We start from the raw sequence: 17,801 nt of genomic DNA on the forward strand, positions 1-17,801 counted from the left end.
ATCTTCTTCCACAGTTGTTTTAGATATGTATTTGTTATATCTTGATCATCTTTATCAACCCAATAATTATAGATAACTTTCGTAAATTGATATCTTGATCCAGAAAACCACTTTTGATTTTTATGAAACTAGAGGTAATTATTTATTACATTAAATATTTATTCTTATTTCTACTAATTATGAATGATTATCACAATAGATAACACATTAAATTAGAAATCAATTTTATATCCAATCAATAAATCATGATTCATCATTTAATATTTTAAATGTAAAAAATGAGTTCAGGAATTTGTCCATCTTCGATTGTAGTTCCGTTATTATCACCCGCAGCAAAACTGAACTGAAATTTCACTTCTCCTTTTCCAGAATCACCTTCTACTGTTACTCGTCTCATACCCTTTGTTCCGTAATAAGAATCAGGACCTTTAAATGTTGCCGATGCCGTATAAATAGTGCTTGCTATCAATTCGATTGGTTCTTTAAACATCAATCTATAAGTATAATTTGATCCGTCACAACTAAAACTCGTTGTATTTGTTGCTATTAATTTCCCAGACGCTGTGTGACTTAGTTCTATCAGTACTTCATATTCAGCCGGTCCATGAACACTTCCGTAAACTCCATAACCGACTAAAAATATTCTTCGATCAACACTGAACCTGGAATGAGTAATTTTTTTTCAAAAACTTTTCGTTTGTAAAAAATCATAAACAAAAATTTAACTATCGGCTTAGAAACAAATTATCGCAGAAAAATGAGTTTGAAGAAAAATGTCTGGAAGCGACCTTTTTCAAAGTGGTATATTTTTGTTCATTTTGAAGCTAGAAAAAAAAACACTTCCAGTTGTAATGGTAAACTTTACAGCTTGTTTTATAGATTTCTATCAGATTGAATTAAATTACCACTTGGAAAATAATATATCATAGTTGTCTATACCTTAACCAACGGCGTGCAAAGTTTTATCAAAATTCTTAAGGTGCAACATGCTAAGAAAAATAATGAAAGTAAGCCGACCATCTTATGACCACTTTGTTGAAGCTTTCAAATTGTATTGAATCAGACTTAGCCTGCACGTCAGCGTTACTAATAACCAGTGAATACAACAGTAACCTGAAAATATATGAACTATTTCTAGGAAATGTAATAATAGTGGCTCTTTATTGCGGAGGACGACAACGAAAAGAAACATTGCAAAGATGAAGTGCATAAATACAACGTTTTTCAAATGGAGCTATTTAAAGTTGGAAATATTCGGTATCACAAATGTAGTATACTCAATCACCTGCTACTGATAACACATGATTAGAAACTCCCCATATTGATGTAGAAACAGATTGACGTGATATTTCACAATTTGAATTAGCAGACAAAAAAAAAATTATTGTTATGATGAAGATAGAGGCCTTCTTCTAGGCATTAGAAAGTACCTAACTTAAATAGTTTTTAGTACTTATTCCAGAAATAGGGTTCTACATTTATTAATTATTAATTATTTTTTTTTTAATTGTACCATGGAATTTTACTTCGAGTATTTGTTTTTTTTTTGGAAATTACCTAGAATACACGTCATAGTTCTAATAAAGACTTGATAATACTTTCGTTAAAGACAGTAATTTCAACTCATAAATACTGTATTTCGAGTAGTTCAAAATCTAATATCGTAACGATACCAATAAAGGGTCGATATCAAGCTTATGTTAAATGAAAGATTTTCATTCTGAGTGGAAATCGTTGTTGTTCACGACATTTTAAAGAAAACAAGTTTTTAAAAAAGAACTGAAAGATGATTTTCACATGCCTGACGTAAAACTAAAAGTATATACTGGACTAACCCTGGTGAACTCATGTCAACTGTTAAATGAGAGTTGCAATTAGGTTAATAGTAAACTTAATGTTTACTTTGAGTTATTTTAGGGTAACTTTACCTCAAAATAACTATAAATCAACCGTTCGAATGTGCGATTTATAAACTCTAAGTTAACCATATATAAACGGTTGCTTGAAAGTCAATTAAGGGTTTATTGAACGTCACATCAACTTATTTTTTTACAACTGTTGCTTTATGTTCTTTCAAAAAATGAAATGTGTCTGTTGTTTTAAAGTTAACAATTAATTGCCTCAAATCCATCAAGGAAGTTAGGAAAACAACATAGAACTGTCGAATCTTCTAACATTATTAGAGTCTTATCCTTAGCGTAATGTTGTTCAAGCAGCAGTGATTTTCTTAATGAAATTACGATAAGGTATTTCAAATAAAATGATATTTTCATTATTGAAATTAAAATGAAAGCGGCAATTTATTGCGAGCAAATAATATAAAGTTTTGCAGAAGATATTTTATCATTCCATTGTAGTGTCTAGTGCACCAAGCATAAATCGTCGCAATCTGGCCATTCCGTCACGACAAAACACTACCGTGTCTCCATACAAATTATAAGATGATTTTTGCAGGTTGAATTTTTCAAAATTAAAAGATTTTCTATATTCTAACATGAGCATGCGCTGAAATCAAGAATTTGATAAGGAAGCCAATGCTGACTTTCGATTACACACACTGTTAAATATCATTATTGATTTTTTTATAATATATGAAATTGAAAAAAAATTTCTTGCGCAAAAATTGGGTAAAAAGAGTGTTTATTCTGGAGTAATCATACGTTTTTTTTAACAAGTTGGTGATCCGAGTTTTTGATTGCCATGAAGTTCTCCGCCTAACAGATTGTAAAATTGGTAACAAGTTATTCTGATTTAAGCGCGAATTTACAAATAATTAAAATATTTTCTAAATTAATTGGTATTTTTTATACTTATTTTAGTTGAGATGTACGAGAAATCGTGAAATTTCGTCAAAAACAGCCTCCTCCTTCTGGGCTGTACAAAAATGTGCACCAAGCATAAATAATGCAGTAATAGAACTACAAAAAGTTCTCGAATCATTGAATGCTAATTATTTAAATCTAAGAATCAATAATATTAGAAATCAATTGTTTCCTTAGGTTTTTAAAAAAAAAATACGCTCTATTACTCTTATGACTTCGATGAGCTGGTGCAACAAGATGGAAACGAGATTACAGGGTGCGCCTTTGAATTGTCTGTGTACAGTCTTGAGTTCACCGAGATTTGTGATATAGCATTCACTGATATTTCATACAAAGAGTTTACTGATATGGCTAATAATGAGTTCACTGATGAATTATCTAATGAGTAGGAAATCATTGAAAAGTCGTAAGTTTTCTAGGACTGGTCCCTAGAGCAGAAGTAGTCTGGATTTTGTGAATAGTCTGAGTTTTTCTACGTTGGCGTCAGTCACAGAGGCACAAGCGAGTTATTTGTGTGTGGACCTCATGTGTGTGTCTGTCTATGAGGCCGTGAGGCGTCGAAGCTGACATCGTTCGTGCCTTTTGTTAGGAAGGTGCTGATTCGGACCAACTTGAGCTTACTGACCATGTCTGATGAGAGTTAGGCTGATTGATGAGTTTACAGTTATCACTGTAGATGATAGACTGTTAACTTATTCTATGTCTAAGAAATATTCTGTGGAGTTGTCTGGGTTTTCACCAAAGAGTTCGACGGCATGAGTTCTTTGCTAATACGCACGTACCGAGTTAACTGTTATACTGAGTTGTCTGTCTATTGGCATCGTCCGATGATACGTCCGATGATACTAAGAGTCGTCTGAGTACGAGCTACGTACGAATACCAAGTCAAAACAATGACACATCTAACATAATAACCAATAACTTGGCGTGACCGCTACTTATTAATTTGCTTTAATATTTTAAACATGATCGACATTTCATGCTTCTCTAAAATCTCAACAGTCACGCCAAGTCATTGGTTATTATGTTGAATGTGCCATAACGAGTATTTTTTTTTTTTAAGAAAAACCTAAGAAAACAATTTATTTTTAATATTGTTGATTCTTAGATTTAAATCATTAGCGTTCAATGATTTAAGGACTTTTTGTAGTTTTATCATTGTCATTATTGATGCTTGGCGCAAATTTTTGTGCAGCCCAGAAGAAGCCGGCTGTTCTTGATGAGATACATAAGAGATTCCGCAGATCCCTATTATAGAACACAAAGTGGTACTACAATAATAAAAATCATATTAGACGAGTCCCTTGGTTTGAAAAGTCTTTTGCATCAAAATAATCTTATAATTGCAGACCGTGGATTAACGGACGTTGAGTCATACATAACTAAGAAAAGCTACAAACTGCTCATGTCAGTACTAAAAAAAAACGACATAAACTTACAGCTTCTGAAGAAGAATTAGAAAAGTGATGGGTTAACAAAGTGATTCACAAACATTCCGACTCTTAGACATATTTGTCGTATTACTGCGCACATTAGGCTAGATGTGTGTATCCGCTACTTCTAAGTAGAATTATTCCCAGAATGCTCTACAAAGCAAAGTACTCAAATAAAATGTCCTTTTGAGGACAGGGAAACATGTCCGGCTGGTACCTACCAGCTTTCACAAGCCATTTCATATTTAACTGAAATTATGGATGAAGCCACGAAGACATTCAGTATTATTGCTGTAACTCTGCAAATTAAAATTGGCCGGTTGGGCGTTGCTTCCACGTTGCGGCAATTAAATATTTTTTATCAAACACAATATATAAATCTTATATAGTTTGCCCATCACGAATATTATGCAGTGTTTTTCCGGCAAATAACGATTATGTTATAATTAATGAAAATAGTGACGATAACTAGACACATTTTTTTTTTCTTATCAATATGGATTCGACTGTTAGTCAGAAAGGATCATTCCATTTTCTTTCTAACTTTTATGTCCAATATTGAGAAACCAAATATGTCATACAATTTAATTGAGTACTATATTATTAAAAAAAATAAGAGCTGAAATCGTCAACAAGGTTATAAAATGGTCTACTTGTTTTCATTTTTTTTTTATCATTTTGTACCCTATGGATAATAATGAAACTTGACATGTTGTTGGTATAAACAATTATTATATATTTATTTCAAAGTGATAATTCAATTCTATATGATAGAAACTGAGAAAAAATATTATTTTTTTTTTTCATATCATTAATCCGGCTTCTTTTATTAAAGATTGCTATTAAATAAGCCGTAGAGTTTACCATAATAACTAGAAATCGTTTTATTTTCCTAATTCCAGCTACCTTATTCGATCACTAGTGCCATTATATCCCCATCTTTGGCTCGTTTGTTGAAATCGACACACTGTCAATTCTTTTCCCATTGACCTACATCGAGGCATCGCTTCAAATCCAATCGCAGGTTTTGGATTTACAGTAAAATAAAGAAACAACGATACAACCTAAAGATATGTTGCGTTATTATAACTGACTTTTCACACATTTTAATCATGCGCAATTATGATATAATTATTGTAATCAATACTTCTCTGTCAGTAAGAAGACCAGACTGAGCCGGACCTACGGCAAATTCTTCGACGGACATTAACGGGAATCGAACAAGAGAAAGAGCACGTCCTAGAACGGATCGTTGATTTTCTGGAGTTACAGGCAATTGTTGTCTCACACACTCTGCATCAGACCATCTGAAAATGAAGTATCATGTATTTAGTAATTAATAGTTTAATTTTTATTAGCAACAAAGAATCTAAAGAAAATGAACAACGAAATCAAAATTTTTCCACTCTCTTACAATACAAGAGTATTATAGAGACCGCACTGCAAATCGTAGTGTTTCACAAATGTTTTATTTTAAACCACTTTTAGTGATTTCAGACTTGTAGTCTACTTTTAAGCGTTTAATAGTGATTTAGGTTCAAAAACATAGAAAATGTTTCAAATTAAAACATTGCAAATGATTTATTTAAAAACGTTTGTAGTATTTAGCACAGCAAAATATTTTATTAAAATTGTTTTATGTGTAATATAAACAATACAGAAATAATGATATTTTAGAGTAATATAATAAAAAAACATTTCATTCCTTTTTTCAGTATTCATGCTGGCTTTGACAGCTTCTTTCTTTCAATTGTCAATTCTTGTCAATTAGAGTCCCAATCACTTCTTGATCTGAATATTCTAAAATATTCCGATACGGTTTGGGATATGCGACATCCCATACATAATATGAAACCAATAGCGATATAATTATCTTCCCAATTGATGGTTCTTCTATTTTCATTGTAATTTCACTGTCAGCAACAATGTATGCGACTGCAACATTGTCTTCAATAGTATATATAACACTGCGTGGCGATTCTCCTTCAACTGCAGTGAGGTGGTCATCAGATGAACATACCTATGCATAAAAAATATTATATTTTTGATCGAACTTTCATAAATTAGTTAAAGAATCTTTGTAAGAATATTTAAAAAACAATACCTCTTCAATGATAAACAATGGTTTCATTTTCTTTTTTCAATGTTGTTACACGATTATATAGAAGCCCTAAACAAGCTGCTTTTTCTTTATCATTATTTTCTTCAACATCCAACAGTTTGGTTAATTTATCGAACATCTGATCGATATTCTTTGTTAAAAAATCTTCTGTAAGGTTCTTTAAATTACAAAAATCAAAAATCACTTACAATTTAAATAATGAAAAATAATTATTTAATTTATTGAAAGGTTTAATTTTATACTTCGAACGTGTAGTAACGATGTTAAGGAACAGCTAATAAAATTGATTGCAAAACACTTATCAATTCATCGTTTGCCAGTTGGGGATATTTTTTTGATTTTTCAATTATAGAATTTGCACTCTTTTCAATCCATGTACGTCGTGTCGATAAAGTGATCTTTAAGTTAAAAGTACTCGTATATATAGAACGGGTCCCTATTTTTATTGTTTATAACAATTTAAAACTTATTATTTAAATATTACTATGATCAATAATCACTTGTTAGTAACAATGTTCAATTGTTATGAACACAATTTCATATTATTGACTATTATAGCGTCTTTAATGCTGTTTTCTCAATCCTGACACGAGTTTACAATTCTTTCATTGCTGATTTTGTTTTTTAAAATTTTTTTTTTCGATGAAATATTGGCACCATATTTCCATACAAGTATTCTAATAATTAAATTTTCATATTTTTCAAAAGATTTTGCTGAAAATCTAATTAATTTCAAGTTACATAATTACGCGTCGAATGCAATTGGTCCCACATCGATATCATTTTTTGTTCTCGAGATAATCGAGGCGAGGAGGCTTGGAGGTTTTAAAGAATCAGTAGCTGCTAACCGCCCATGTCGGTCTTGTATGATTGTTAAATCAGATTTTCTACATCATTCCAGTGAAAGAACGCTTACTATGAGACGACTAAATAATCATATTGATCAGTTGAATGCTATTGAAAAACCGAATCTTACGAATGCTGCGAAACAATTTTGGCAGAAAACTTATAGAATCAACAGTCGTAGTCCTTTAATGAAAATTTCATATTTTGATATCACAAAATGTTTACCACAAGACTGCATGCATATTTTAATAGAAGGTGTAGCTGAGATAACTTGTAGAAGATTTTTATGGTACTTTATAGTGGAAAAACATATGTTTTCAATTGGTGAATTCAACAAAAAAATTACAGCATTTGTTTTTGGAGAAATAAGTAGAGATAAACCTAGAACAATAGATTCTACTGATTTCAATGTCAACGAACTACTTCGTCAGAGTGCAGCACAAATGATAATTCTTGCTCATACACTTTTGCTATTGATTGACGAATAGTTATCAAATAATACAGATGAAGACCTTGCTGAAAGAGTTGATCATTATGTTTTATTATTACAAATTATGAATCTGAGTCTGGCTTACGAAATTTCTCAACGATCAATTAAAGTGTTAACCCGAATGATAGAAATATTTATAATCCAGTATGTAATTTTTTATCCTGATACTATGGTACCTAAATTGGTTCCCGTGTTTACATAGATGTTTCTGTCCTTTATGATATGCTGCGTAACACGAAGGCAGATTATAGTTCGTCGTACCCCATTTCGTACTACTCTATATAGTAGTCTGAATATGAATTGTTCTTCAAGTGTTTGAAGTATCCAATATTTAAGAATTATATCCGGAAATCTTCTATCAATAGAGAACATTACAAAATTTGGGCCACGTCTCATGACATTTTTTCAACTAACTACTTTTTCAGGTTAAGTAAAATTTGATTGCAAAAAAAATTTATCATAAATTTTCATCGACAAAATTATTTTTTAAATTGTATCAAGAAAATTCGAAAGAGTATTTTTTTACACAATCCATCGAAAGTAACGGAAAAAAAGACTCAGTTTTAGAGAATTTGGTTATTTGTAGAGTCATTTGGAACGTGTACATAGCGTAAATTTTTACTTTCATCCGATGATGGCAGTTTTAGTAGGATACGTCAAACACTTTAAGAAAAATTCTAAATAAGATTTATGCTATCAAATGTTTTTTAATATATTGATCAAACGATATCTGTTTTTGGCGGATTAAACGTACTTTTTTCAATAAGTTTTCATATTGAATTAGATAATATTGATTTCATTAGAAAATTAAGAACTTACAATATCGCGGAATTGCCGTGGTAATTTAACCTTACACGAAAGATCAATAGATAACAATGAATGTTTTTTTTAAAATTGATTTTCTTTCGTCGATAACTTTAGTTTAATTGAAGCTCCTATTTACGGTAAAACAATTCAAATTTTTCGTGATGATCTCGAGTTCGATTTTTTATTACAAATTCTATTAGTATTAGATATAGACGTTTGTCCAAATTTATTTTTCTTTTTTAGCCATGATTACAAAAGGCAAGTTGATTTGAGATAAGTTAAACGAAGTCAAAGTGATACCAATCTTTCCACACTGCAAACCAAAAACTGTCATTCTTGTAGACACTTTTAACACGCTAAGCCTCGTCAATGTTAAATGCCGTAAACAAACTATAGATTTTTCACACACTATGAAATGTGTAAAAAGTGTCTACAAATAATGTATAGTTTGTTTATGGACATTTTACATTGAAAACGCTTTATGTGTGTTATTTGAACACGTTTGTGGAATCTTGGGATTTGCAGTGCACCAGGGTAAAGGGATTAAGTCTGACAAAAGATACAGGATGTATTGGTTTTTTCCTATCTATGCTATGATACGAGCTTATTCTCACAAATTTGTCCGCGTAAATGCTGTTTGACTGGTGTAAACAGTAATGAATTAGGAGAATTGATGAACGGAAATAAGAAACCATTTATTTTTCGCCGAATTAATAGAATCTCTTATTCATTGTAAATAATCGATGTGGTATGATTGTGTTACATAAGAATCGATTGATTGAGTAAAGTTTTGAGAAAGAATTTCGACGTTTAAATGTCCTAATTCTAGATACGTAATACTTTGAGATAACGTAAAAGAAAATGTAATAAATTTGTGTGTATAAATAGAAACAGTAAAAATTCGAATTTTGATGTAAGATTTAATAGATGCTCATTTAAAGCGATTACAATCGTAATTAATAACATGTTCGATTACATATATTCAACATGAGTGATAACTTTTTATCAGTTGAAAAATGAAAAAAAATCCCGTTGAAAAATTCGAAATGATTTCATTTCATTGAGTCATTTTCCATCTATGTAACATAGTTAGTAGCTTCCTTTCAATAAAAGAAAAAAAATCACGTTGAAAGAATTCGAATCAATAGCATAGATTCCGTTTTTAATTATTTATGACTGATTCAGTTGTCATATTCTTAATCTTTTCCAGTTAGTTATAAATAAACATTAGTATTCATATCCAAAAATTAAATAAACTTTCGTTTCACATAATTCATATTTAAAAATAATCTTTAAGTAAATTATATAATTTATATTTTTTATCAATATTAGCGTAGGAAATATATAAACCATTCATTTGCTATATTTATACATTGGGAGTATACCTATATATATCGTAGAAAAATCTTGGCTCCAAGAGAGACGTTTGCGTTAAATGGCATTTAGATAAGACCAACAAAGAAGAGGATAGAAATTGAATTGAAATGTACGGAAAACGGAATTAGGGGCGTGGCTTATTCTGTACCTCAATGAGTACTCACTGAATGAAACTGATTTTGGATTCAAATGAAAGTTAACAGTCATTATCAATTGTACATTACGAATTATTCTGTAATTTTGATTAGTTATCGAGACATTTACAATTAAATATTCCGTCGTGACGACACGAGAGATTTTTCAGTATAGAGTAGCATGTTACTCGGCACTGTAAATGTAAGCCGCTAGAGCGCGTTAGTTTGACGAGGGGTAATAGTTGGATGGACGAAAAGTGCTGGTGACTTGGCGCCGAGTATCTACCGTTACTCTAGATCGTGTGCTTGAAATAGAAATTTTATTTTTTTCTTATTTATTCTAAAAATTGTGTAACACTTAGTAGTTGAGAATGAAAGTTAACTTTCTTAATGCTATTCGGTCACTTTTAACAATATTTCAAACTATGAAAATTATGGAGACACCTATAAATGATGCTGAAAAAAAATTGAAGAATCACTTTGAACAAATCGTTTACGTAGTCAGAAGAAGCTCAGAAAGCCTATAAGAATATCAAATAAGCTCTGTGGAACCATCCTGATCCTAACAAAACCTCTATCTTAGGTACTGGAGGATCTCCAACAGGCATCGGAGCTGTGTTGAGCGAAGAAGAAAAAATGGAGAATGCATAAGACAAAAAGACACAGGAACTACGCCATGTGGCCTTCGCCTCTTGAGTTCTCCAAGACACAAAACTCTGAAACAAAACGAGAATGTCTTGCTTTGACCTATGGGGTGAATCACTTCCGACCGTTCCTTCGGCTGTTATAGTTATAGTTTACACTGATAATGGTTGCATTGCGTGGCTTAGAGACGCCGTCAATTTGATCACTAGAATGGCTAAATGGAAGGTTCAACTCAACAATGTTAGATTCACGGCGGGTTGTACGAGAAGAGTAGGAGATTCATATGCCGATGAATTATCTCATAACCCTCCAAATCGACCAGAACCGGAGGAGGACACGACAGCCTCTAATCTAAGCCATCTGTGGGGACTAGGGAACATTCCCATATATTATTTATTAACGTGAACAATGAATTATTATGTAATTATAAATTTATTCATTTAAGATACGTAGAAAATGGCCGGACATACCTCTGTGATATTATCATATAAGTACTTCAACCACTAGGATGAGACAGGTTGTGAAATGTATCATAGACTTGACGACGAAATTGTTCAGGAACGTGCGGTCTGATATCGTTTGTAGACATATCGCAGTATATGACCTGATGATCTTTTCCATAGGTGAGTTTCTGGAGCTTGAGGGATGACTTTTCATCAGCTAGAAGTTCTTGAAGTTCTTGATCTGTAGCTTGAGCTTGAGCCAACTGGTTAAAATCTATCTTTGTAGGAAATCGCAAAGCATCTATACGTGACAAGGCATCTGTCACACTGTTAGATGAACCGTTGATATACTGGATGTCTGTTGAGGACTGGCTGATAAAACTTAACTGTCGAAGTTGAACTGGTGTAGTCGATTTATCATTCTTACGTCGAAAAGCGTGTATTAACGGTTTGTGATCTGTTCTGATAACAAAATCTCTTGCTTCCAGCCAAGGTCGGAAGTATTTAATAGCTTCATAGATAGCTGTCAGTTCTCTATCATATGTACTGTATTTTTGTTGACCTGGTGATAGCTTGCGTGAAAAAAATTCTAATGGTTGCCAAGAACCATTTGCTGATTGTTCAAGAACTGCACCAACTGCTGAACTGGAGGCGTCTGTAGTTAATCGTAGACTTGCTGAATGAACTGGATGAGCTAACAGAGTGGCTTAAGCAAGTTGACGTTTCATTTGATCAAACGCACTTGATGTTATCGAGGTCCAAGGAACTGGACGTTTATCACCTTTCTTAGAATCCTTGAGAAGGTCGTTCAGTGGTGCTTGAGTTGCAGCTGCATTCTTGATATGTCGTCTATAGAAATTAATTGTGCCTATGAAGCGACGTAGTTCAGCAATAGTTTCAGGCTTTTTGAAGTTGACTAGTGCATTAACTCGATCAGGTAGAGGTGCAACACCATCAAGAGTAATGCGATAACCAAGAAGATCAATTTGATCTGAACTAAAAACACATTTATCAGCGTTGTTACATAGTCTATACTCGTTGAGTCGCTTGAAGACAGAACGAAGGTGTTCTCCATGCTCTTCTTGAGTTGTAGAAGCGATGAGTAGATCGTCGATGTATGCATAAACAAATTCTAATCCTGATAAAACTTCGTTGATGAATCTTTGGAAAGTTTGCGCAGCATTCCGAAGACCAAAAGGCATACGGAGAAATTCAAAGAGACCGAACGGTGTAAGCACTGCGGTTTTAGGCACATCTTCTTCTGCAACGGGAATATGATGAAAAGCCTTCTTAAGGTCGATCTTTGAAAAAATTTTCCTGCCTGCTAAGATTGATATATAATCTTGAATAAGAGCGATAGGATATCAGTCTGGAATTGTCTGGCTATTGAGTTGTCGATAATCTCCACAAGGTCTCCAGTCTCCATCTTTCTTTGCTGCCATGTGCAGGGCATTAGACCAAGGACTACTACAAGGTCTGATGTTACCTGAGTTAATCATGAGTTGGAACTCTGCCTTAGCTTGTTTCAAACGCTCTGGGCGAAGTGGTCTAGCTCTACAAGAATATGGCGAACCAGTTGTTGGAATGTAATGTTTCACTGAATGTTTCTTTGAAGCGTTGTTGAAAGAATTGCCTAAAAGACCTAGAAATTCTTGAAGAATGGATGAGTAACGTGAATTACTGCTTAATGATGTAATTGTATTAAAAAGTGCAAGTGCAAACGTACCTGATGATTCAGCGCCAGTGCTAGTGTCAATGATTTTACTGTGACTTAAGTCGACTGCTATATTATATTTATACATCAAGTCGGCTCCAATGATTGGATGTGGTAGATCAGCGATGGTAAATATCCAGTTAATTGGTCTGCGAAGTCCAAGGTTGAGTGTAAGAGCTTTTTCTCCAAAAACTTGAATAACTTCTTGGTTAGCTGTGTATAAAAATTGACCAGTAGGCTGCTTTTTGTCACTGTGAGCTGGTGGAATGACAGAAACTTGTGCTCCAGTGTCCATGAGAAATTTGATCTAAGATGAATAGCCGGCGAGGACTGTTTACACCATCAGCAGTCGCCGAGTCTATTAATGGCTGGCCTCGTTTTCCTGGTTGCTTTCAAATGAACATGGTCTCAAACATTTCTTGGCCTTGTCGCCAAATGATCTGTGATAAAAACAGACTCTTTCACTAGAGTTAGGAGACTTAGAACGGCTTCTAGACGAGCTTGAATTTGAACTATGTGATCTACCACGATTACCTCCCTTATTACTCACTGAATCTACCCTCAAAGACAGCTTGCGTACTTCATCAGCTAATGCTTGCAATTGTTCAGCAATTTCACTCAGAGGTTCAGACTTAGATACTGCTGCAATTGTGCTAACTTCAGTTGACTTGGGCTTGAGAATCTCGGTCATTTTATCAGCTAGGAGAGCTAGGTCCTTGTTACTTAGAGATTCAGCTGCTGTCAAAGTGATTTGAATGTCTTTAGGTAGCCTATCCAACCACAATGTCCTGATGGATAAAGCGTCTAAAGCGTTGTCAGCAAGACGACACATCTCGGTGTAGGGCTCTGAAGGTTTTTTACCAGTAAGAGTTAATCCTGAGACCAATTTTCTGAAGCTACTCTCTTGAGTAATAACATATCGAGAGATGAGTGCGTCTTTGATGGCTTTGTATTTATCTTGCTCAGGTAGCCTGCTAATTATGTGCTCAATGGCAGTGAGGTGCTCTTGGTCTAACCTGCCAATGACTGCTCCATATTTGCTTTGATCATCTACAACTTGCTTGCTGTTGAAGGTTGTTTCAATTGATGTGAACCACAGCTTGACATTCTCAGGCCAGAAGCTTGCACGAGGAATCACTGGATAAGCATATGGATTAGGTGGTAGATAAAATGGCGGCTGACCAGGTGGTAATGTTGGTGGAAACCTCATTCTCACATCCCCTGACGTGGCTTGATTTACTGCTGGGTTGAACATACCGCATTGATAAGGTGTATGACCTTGTGACACATGAAAATACCCTGACTGTGACACTAATGGTCGTACACTATCTTGATATGTTTTAGTAGATGTTGGAGGAATACCTTGAGCAAGATTAACTTGTGATGATGCTGCTGTTGTAACAATCATTTCCTGGTTCTGAGATCATGAAGAATCTGCTGTCGCGGTGTCAACAAGTAAAAGCGAGTTTAGATTATCTTGATGCGATTGATCAGCTTCAGTGGTACCCGGTGCAGGTGGTTGAGGTGAATGTTGTAGATTAGGCATGATATTTTATCAGTTCTGTACGGTAAACAAGTATTTTTTTTGAAAAGTTAATTGTCTACGTGCACGTGGAAAAAATCACAATGGCCGCTCTGAACAAAGAGTATCTTGCACACAAAAAGTAGATCACGTCGGGGTCACCAATATGTGGGTACTAGGGAACATCCACATATATTGTTTATTAACGTGAACAATAAATTATTATTAAATTATAAATTTATTTATTTAAGAAACGGAGAAAATTAATACCAAATACAAATATAATTGCAAGTGCGTGAAGCGTCACAAGCCTGACAAATACTGAATACTCTCACGCCCGTACGGCGATTGCGAGAACTCTTGTGCTTGTGGGTGTGCCGCGCCGGTAACTTCCCAATTTACCAACTAGCGGTTCCCCACACATCCACAACCACAACTGACCTCTCTTATAATCAACGGAAAACAAGTTTTCTCGGCCTTCCCGGACCATAGCGGATAGGTACTTGCAATTACTTGAAATTAGTATCTATCCAGAGGTCTTAGAGAATTTGATCACTCGATTATCGGAAGCTCGGCGCATGGCGCAAGAAAACTTAATTAAAGCCAAAGAAACATCCAAAGAGTGTTCAGGTAAGAAGATGAGCGAACTCCACTTGAAGAAAGGTGAATACGCATATGTTTACAGAGAACTCCGGGAGGGTAAACTTGACGTGTACTGTACGGGCCCCTTTGAAGTGGGGGTAAGGGGGCTAAGGGGTAGCCGAATGGTAAAGTTCTTTTCTGCTAACTTGTATTTAATATAGCTATACCATAAAATCTGTATTTACATGCATACTAAATATTACTGATATGTGCTTCTACCTATCCGCAGCTACACTTTCCTTGCATCCTTCTCAGCTGCTTCACTATTCAAGGACTTCTCTAAATCGAGTCCAAACCTCAGCCTATTGAGCACATTGATTTTGGCCTACTATGCACTTATTTAAACATTTCCATTATGATCTGGTTCATTTGGTTTTTTTTTGTTGTAAATAGAAATGAGACAGCAGGACCCCCTGCTTCAGCTCAACCCTGGAACAGTGAGGTCGACGAGCGCCGAGGAGGAGGCCAGCCAGAGGGAAACGGGAGCAGAACTATTATGTATCCCCTGCCCTCGCATCTTAGTTGAACTGTCACTCCCTCGACGGCCTTTCTCTTCCAGCGGTAGATTCACTAAGGCTGACGTCCCGGCCCTTGCCATCCGAAACGACAGACCGAAGAGAGGCGGCAGTAGAGGCTTGAACAGGGACCGCCTCAGGTGAATCGGAGGGTGGCCCCTAGCGGGCCAGTCCTCTCTTTGTTCGAGTAGTTACTGCTCTCATCATTCTTCCTCTGCACCACCTAGAATTTTGAATATTCACCAGTCTTATTGTTTCCAGAAACTACTCACTAGCTCCAGGTCAGCGCTGCGTGGGTTGAAGGAGCCTGCTGCCGACTGGGACCTCAGTCATTATTATCCTTATCATTACTTTTATAGTCATCTGATTATTTACGTTTTTTTTTTATTCTTTATGCAATATTTTTTTTTCCATTACGTCATTGTGATCACTAGTTTTGTATTATTATTTTTTATTTTTCATGTATACATCATATCATTATTGTTATCATAGATTGTTATAATTTTTTCTTGTCATCTCATCCATTAAATTACATAATTTATATGATCATGAAATATTTTATTATTATAATTTAAAGTAACTCCTTAACTTTGCTTACTATCATTACTAGTGACCACCATCATTTCCGTTCTTTTATACACGTAGATCCTCTTATAACAATCTAGGTTTTTCTCATTCTGGGTCCGTTTTTGGTTTTTGCTATCAGCTCTATATCCCCCTCCCTTTTCGTTTGTCAAAACTTAAGACAATGAGTCCGAGATACTCTGTCTCTCTTCGTGTGTCGAATACTACAAAACTGATACTTTATATCATTTAAATGAAAATTGCGATATCATGCGTTCCAGGATCGAGTCTACCTAGTTTCATTACATTACCTGAAAAGTTTTTTTCGGCAGTAAAACAACAGCAAAATCATGACATTAAAATATCTATTCAATCATGATCTTTAAATTAAAAATAATTTTTATTAACATATTCCTAGTAGACAGAATCCTTTTTTCCTTCGGTTCTATTGCATTCCAATTTTCAGTATTTTAAGACTCTAATTTAACCATTGTTTGTTGGGTAGCATTCATGGATTAGTTTGAATACTCTGTATTCTTGATAGAACCAAATGTTTAATAAATATTCCCAAATTAATATATATTATTTTAAACCTTTTCTTGACATTCTTCGCATAATCAATAAAAAAAAATAAAATAGATGGATATTTTCATATAATCCGATGAAAACCACTGAATCGATCAATAATACTATCGACATTTCTGCAGAAACAGACAACTTATGCGACTGCTGCAAAGTCCGTTGTTCCTTCGTAAAATTACTGTATAGTCTATATTATTCCGTTTTACTGGAAATAATAGTTTTTTATTTTCAAACTTAAGTTAAAAGAAAAGTGTTTTTATGTGAAATAAACAAAAAAAAGTTTTGATAGAAACATTGCTATTTAAACTTTGTAAACTAGGAGTCGAAAAGGGGAAACTCCATAGTTGGTTAAGTAGCCGCTAGGCGACGTCCTTAAGTCGCATGAGAATGCAAGAACACTCAAAAACATTAATGCCTGGTTGATATCTTATGAGCAATTATTGACGGTGAGAATGATTTTTATTTGTATTAAGTACTAGGGAATGTTGCGCTAATTAATAATTGTAAATTTGTTATTTCGTCGACCGAGTGGGCATTTTATACATGATTTTTGTTTATTAACCTAATAGTTTATTCCTCAGCTATTTTAACGATAAAACAAATTGTAATTTTATAGATGGCTATTGACATCACTGTAAATACTGAAATTTACTCTAGCTTTAGTGTTGGACATTTTTAATGACATTGTTAATTAAAATTCTCGTTTTGAAATCTGTCTAGAGTAACGTTTGAAAGTACTATCGTGAATTACCATACGGACTAAACTTTACTCTATTGCTAGTTGTGCCTTTGGAGAGTGAAGTCATTTTTCAAATAATATTTTTTTGAAAAATTGTCTCTTTTAGAGCAAACCGTTGCGAATAATAATATATTATTTTGTTCTATATCTTGTTCCATATAATTTCGTGCTTGATTTTTGATGAATTTATAGTTTGCTTATATCAGGAGACACGTTTACTTTAGTAGTGTCTCATGCGCCAAGTTCAAATGGCGGTGACGAAGGAACTACCGTGTCTCTATTCTGCTTGAATCACAGTCTGTTGAGGTTATACACTTAAAAATTGCAATATCTTTATTATAATGACTTAAACATGCCATAAAAACTTTAGAAAACCTTATTAATTTACTTCAGAAATAGATTAA

General features: G+C 34.0%; 2 protein-coding genes across 2 annotated transcripts in view; both read right to left on the reverse strand.

Moving 5' to 3' along the window:
* Positions 1–207: 207 nt before the first annotated feature.
* Positions 208–17,801, reverse strand: part of LOC118070037 (BTB/POZ domain-containing protein 1-like) — a 72,107-nt gene continuing 54,513 nt past the window's right edge. The window contains exons 4-6 of the mRNA XM_035088451.1: positions 5,403–5,562; positions 5,162–5,319; positions 208–662 (exon numbers count right to left, since the gene is read on the reverse strand). Coding sequence (XP_034944342.1) covers positions 266–662; positions 5,162–5,319; positions 5,403–5,562 — 715 coding nt within the window. The 3' untranslated portion in view covers positions 208–265. The remainder of the gene's footprint in view (positions 663–5,161; positions 5,320–5,402; positions 5,563–17,801) is intronic.
* LOC118070038 (uncharacterized) lies at positions 12,421–13,653 on the reverse strand. The gene is made up of 2 exons (XM_035088452.1): positions 12,846–13,653; positions 12,421–12,770 (listed from the first exon to the last, which is right to left on the reverse strand). The coding sequence occupies exons 1-2, from the start codon at positions 13,126–13,128 to the stop codon at positions 12,484–12,486; spliced, it is 570 nt and encodes a 189-aa protein (XP_034944343.1). The 5' UTR covers positions 13,129–13,653; the 3' UTR covers positions 12,421–12,483.

This window comes from Chelonus insularis, unplaced genomic scaffold, assembly GCF_013357705.1.
Source record: "Chelonus insularis isolate UGA/USDA-ARS -01 unplaced genomic scaffold, ASM1335770v1 contig_50_pilon, whole genome shotgun sequence".
Taxonomy (NCBI): Eukaryota; Metazoa; Arthropoda; class Insecta; order Hymenoptera; family Braconidae; genus Chelonus; species Chelonus insularis.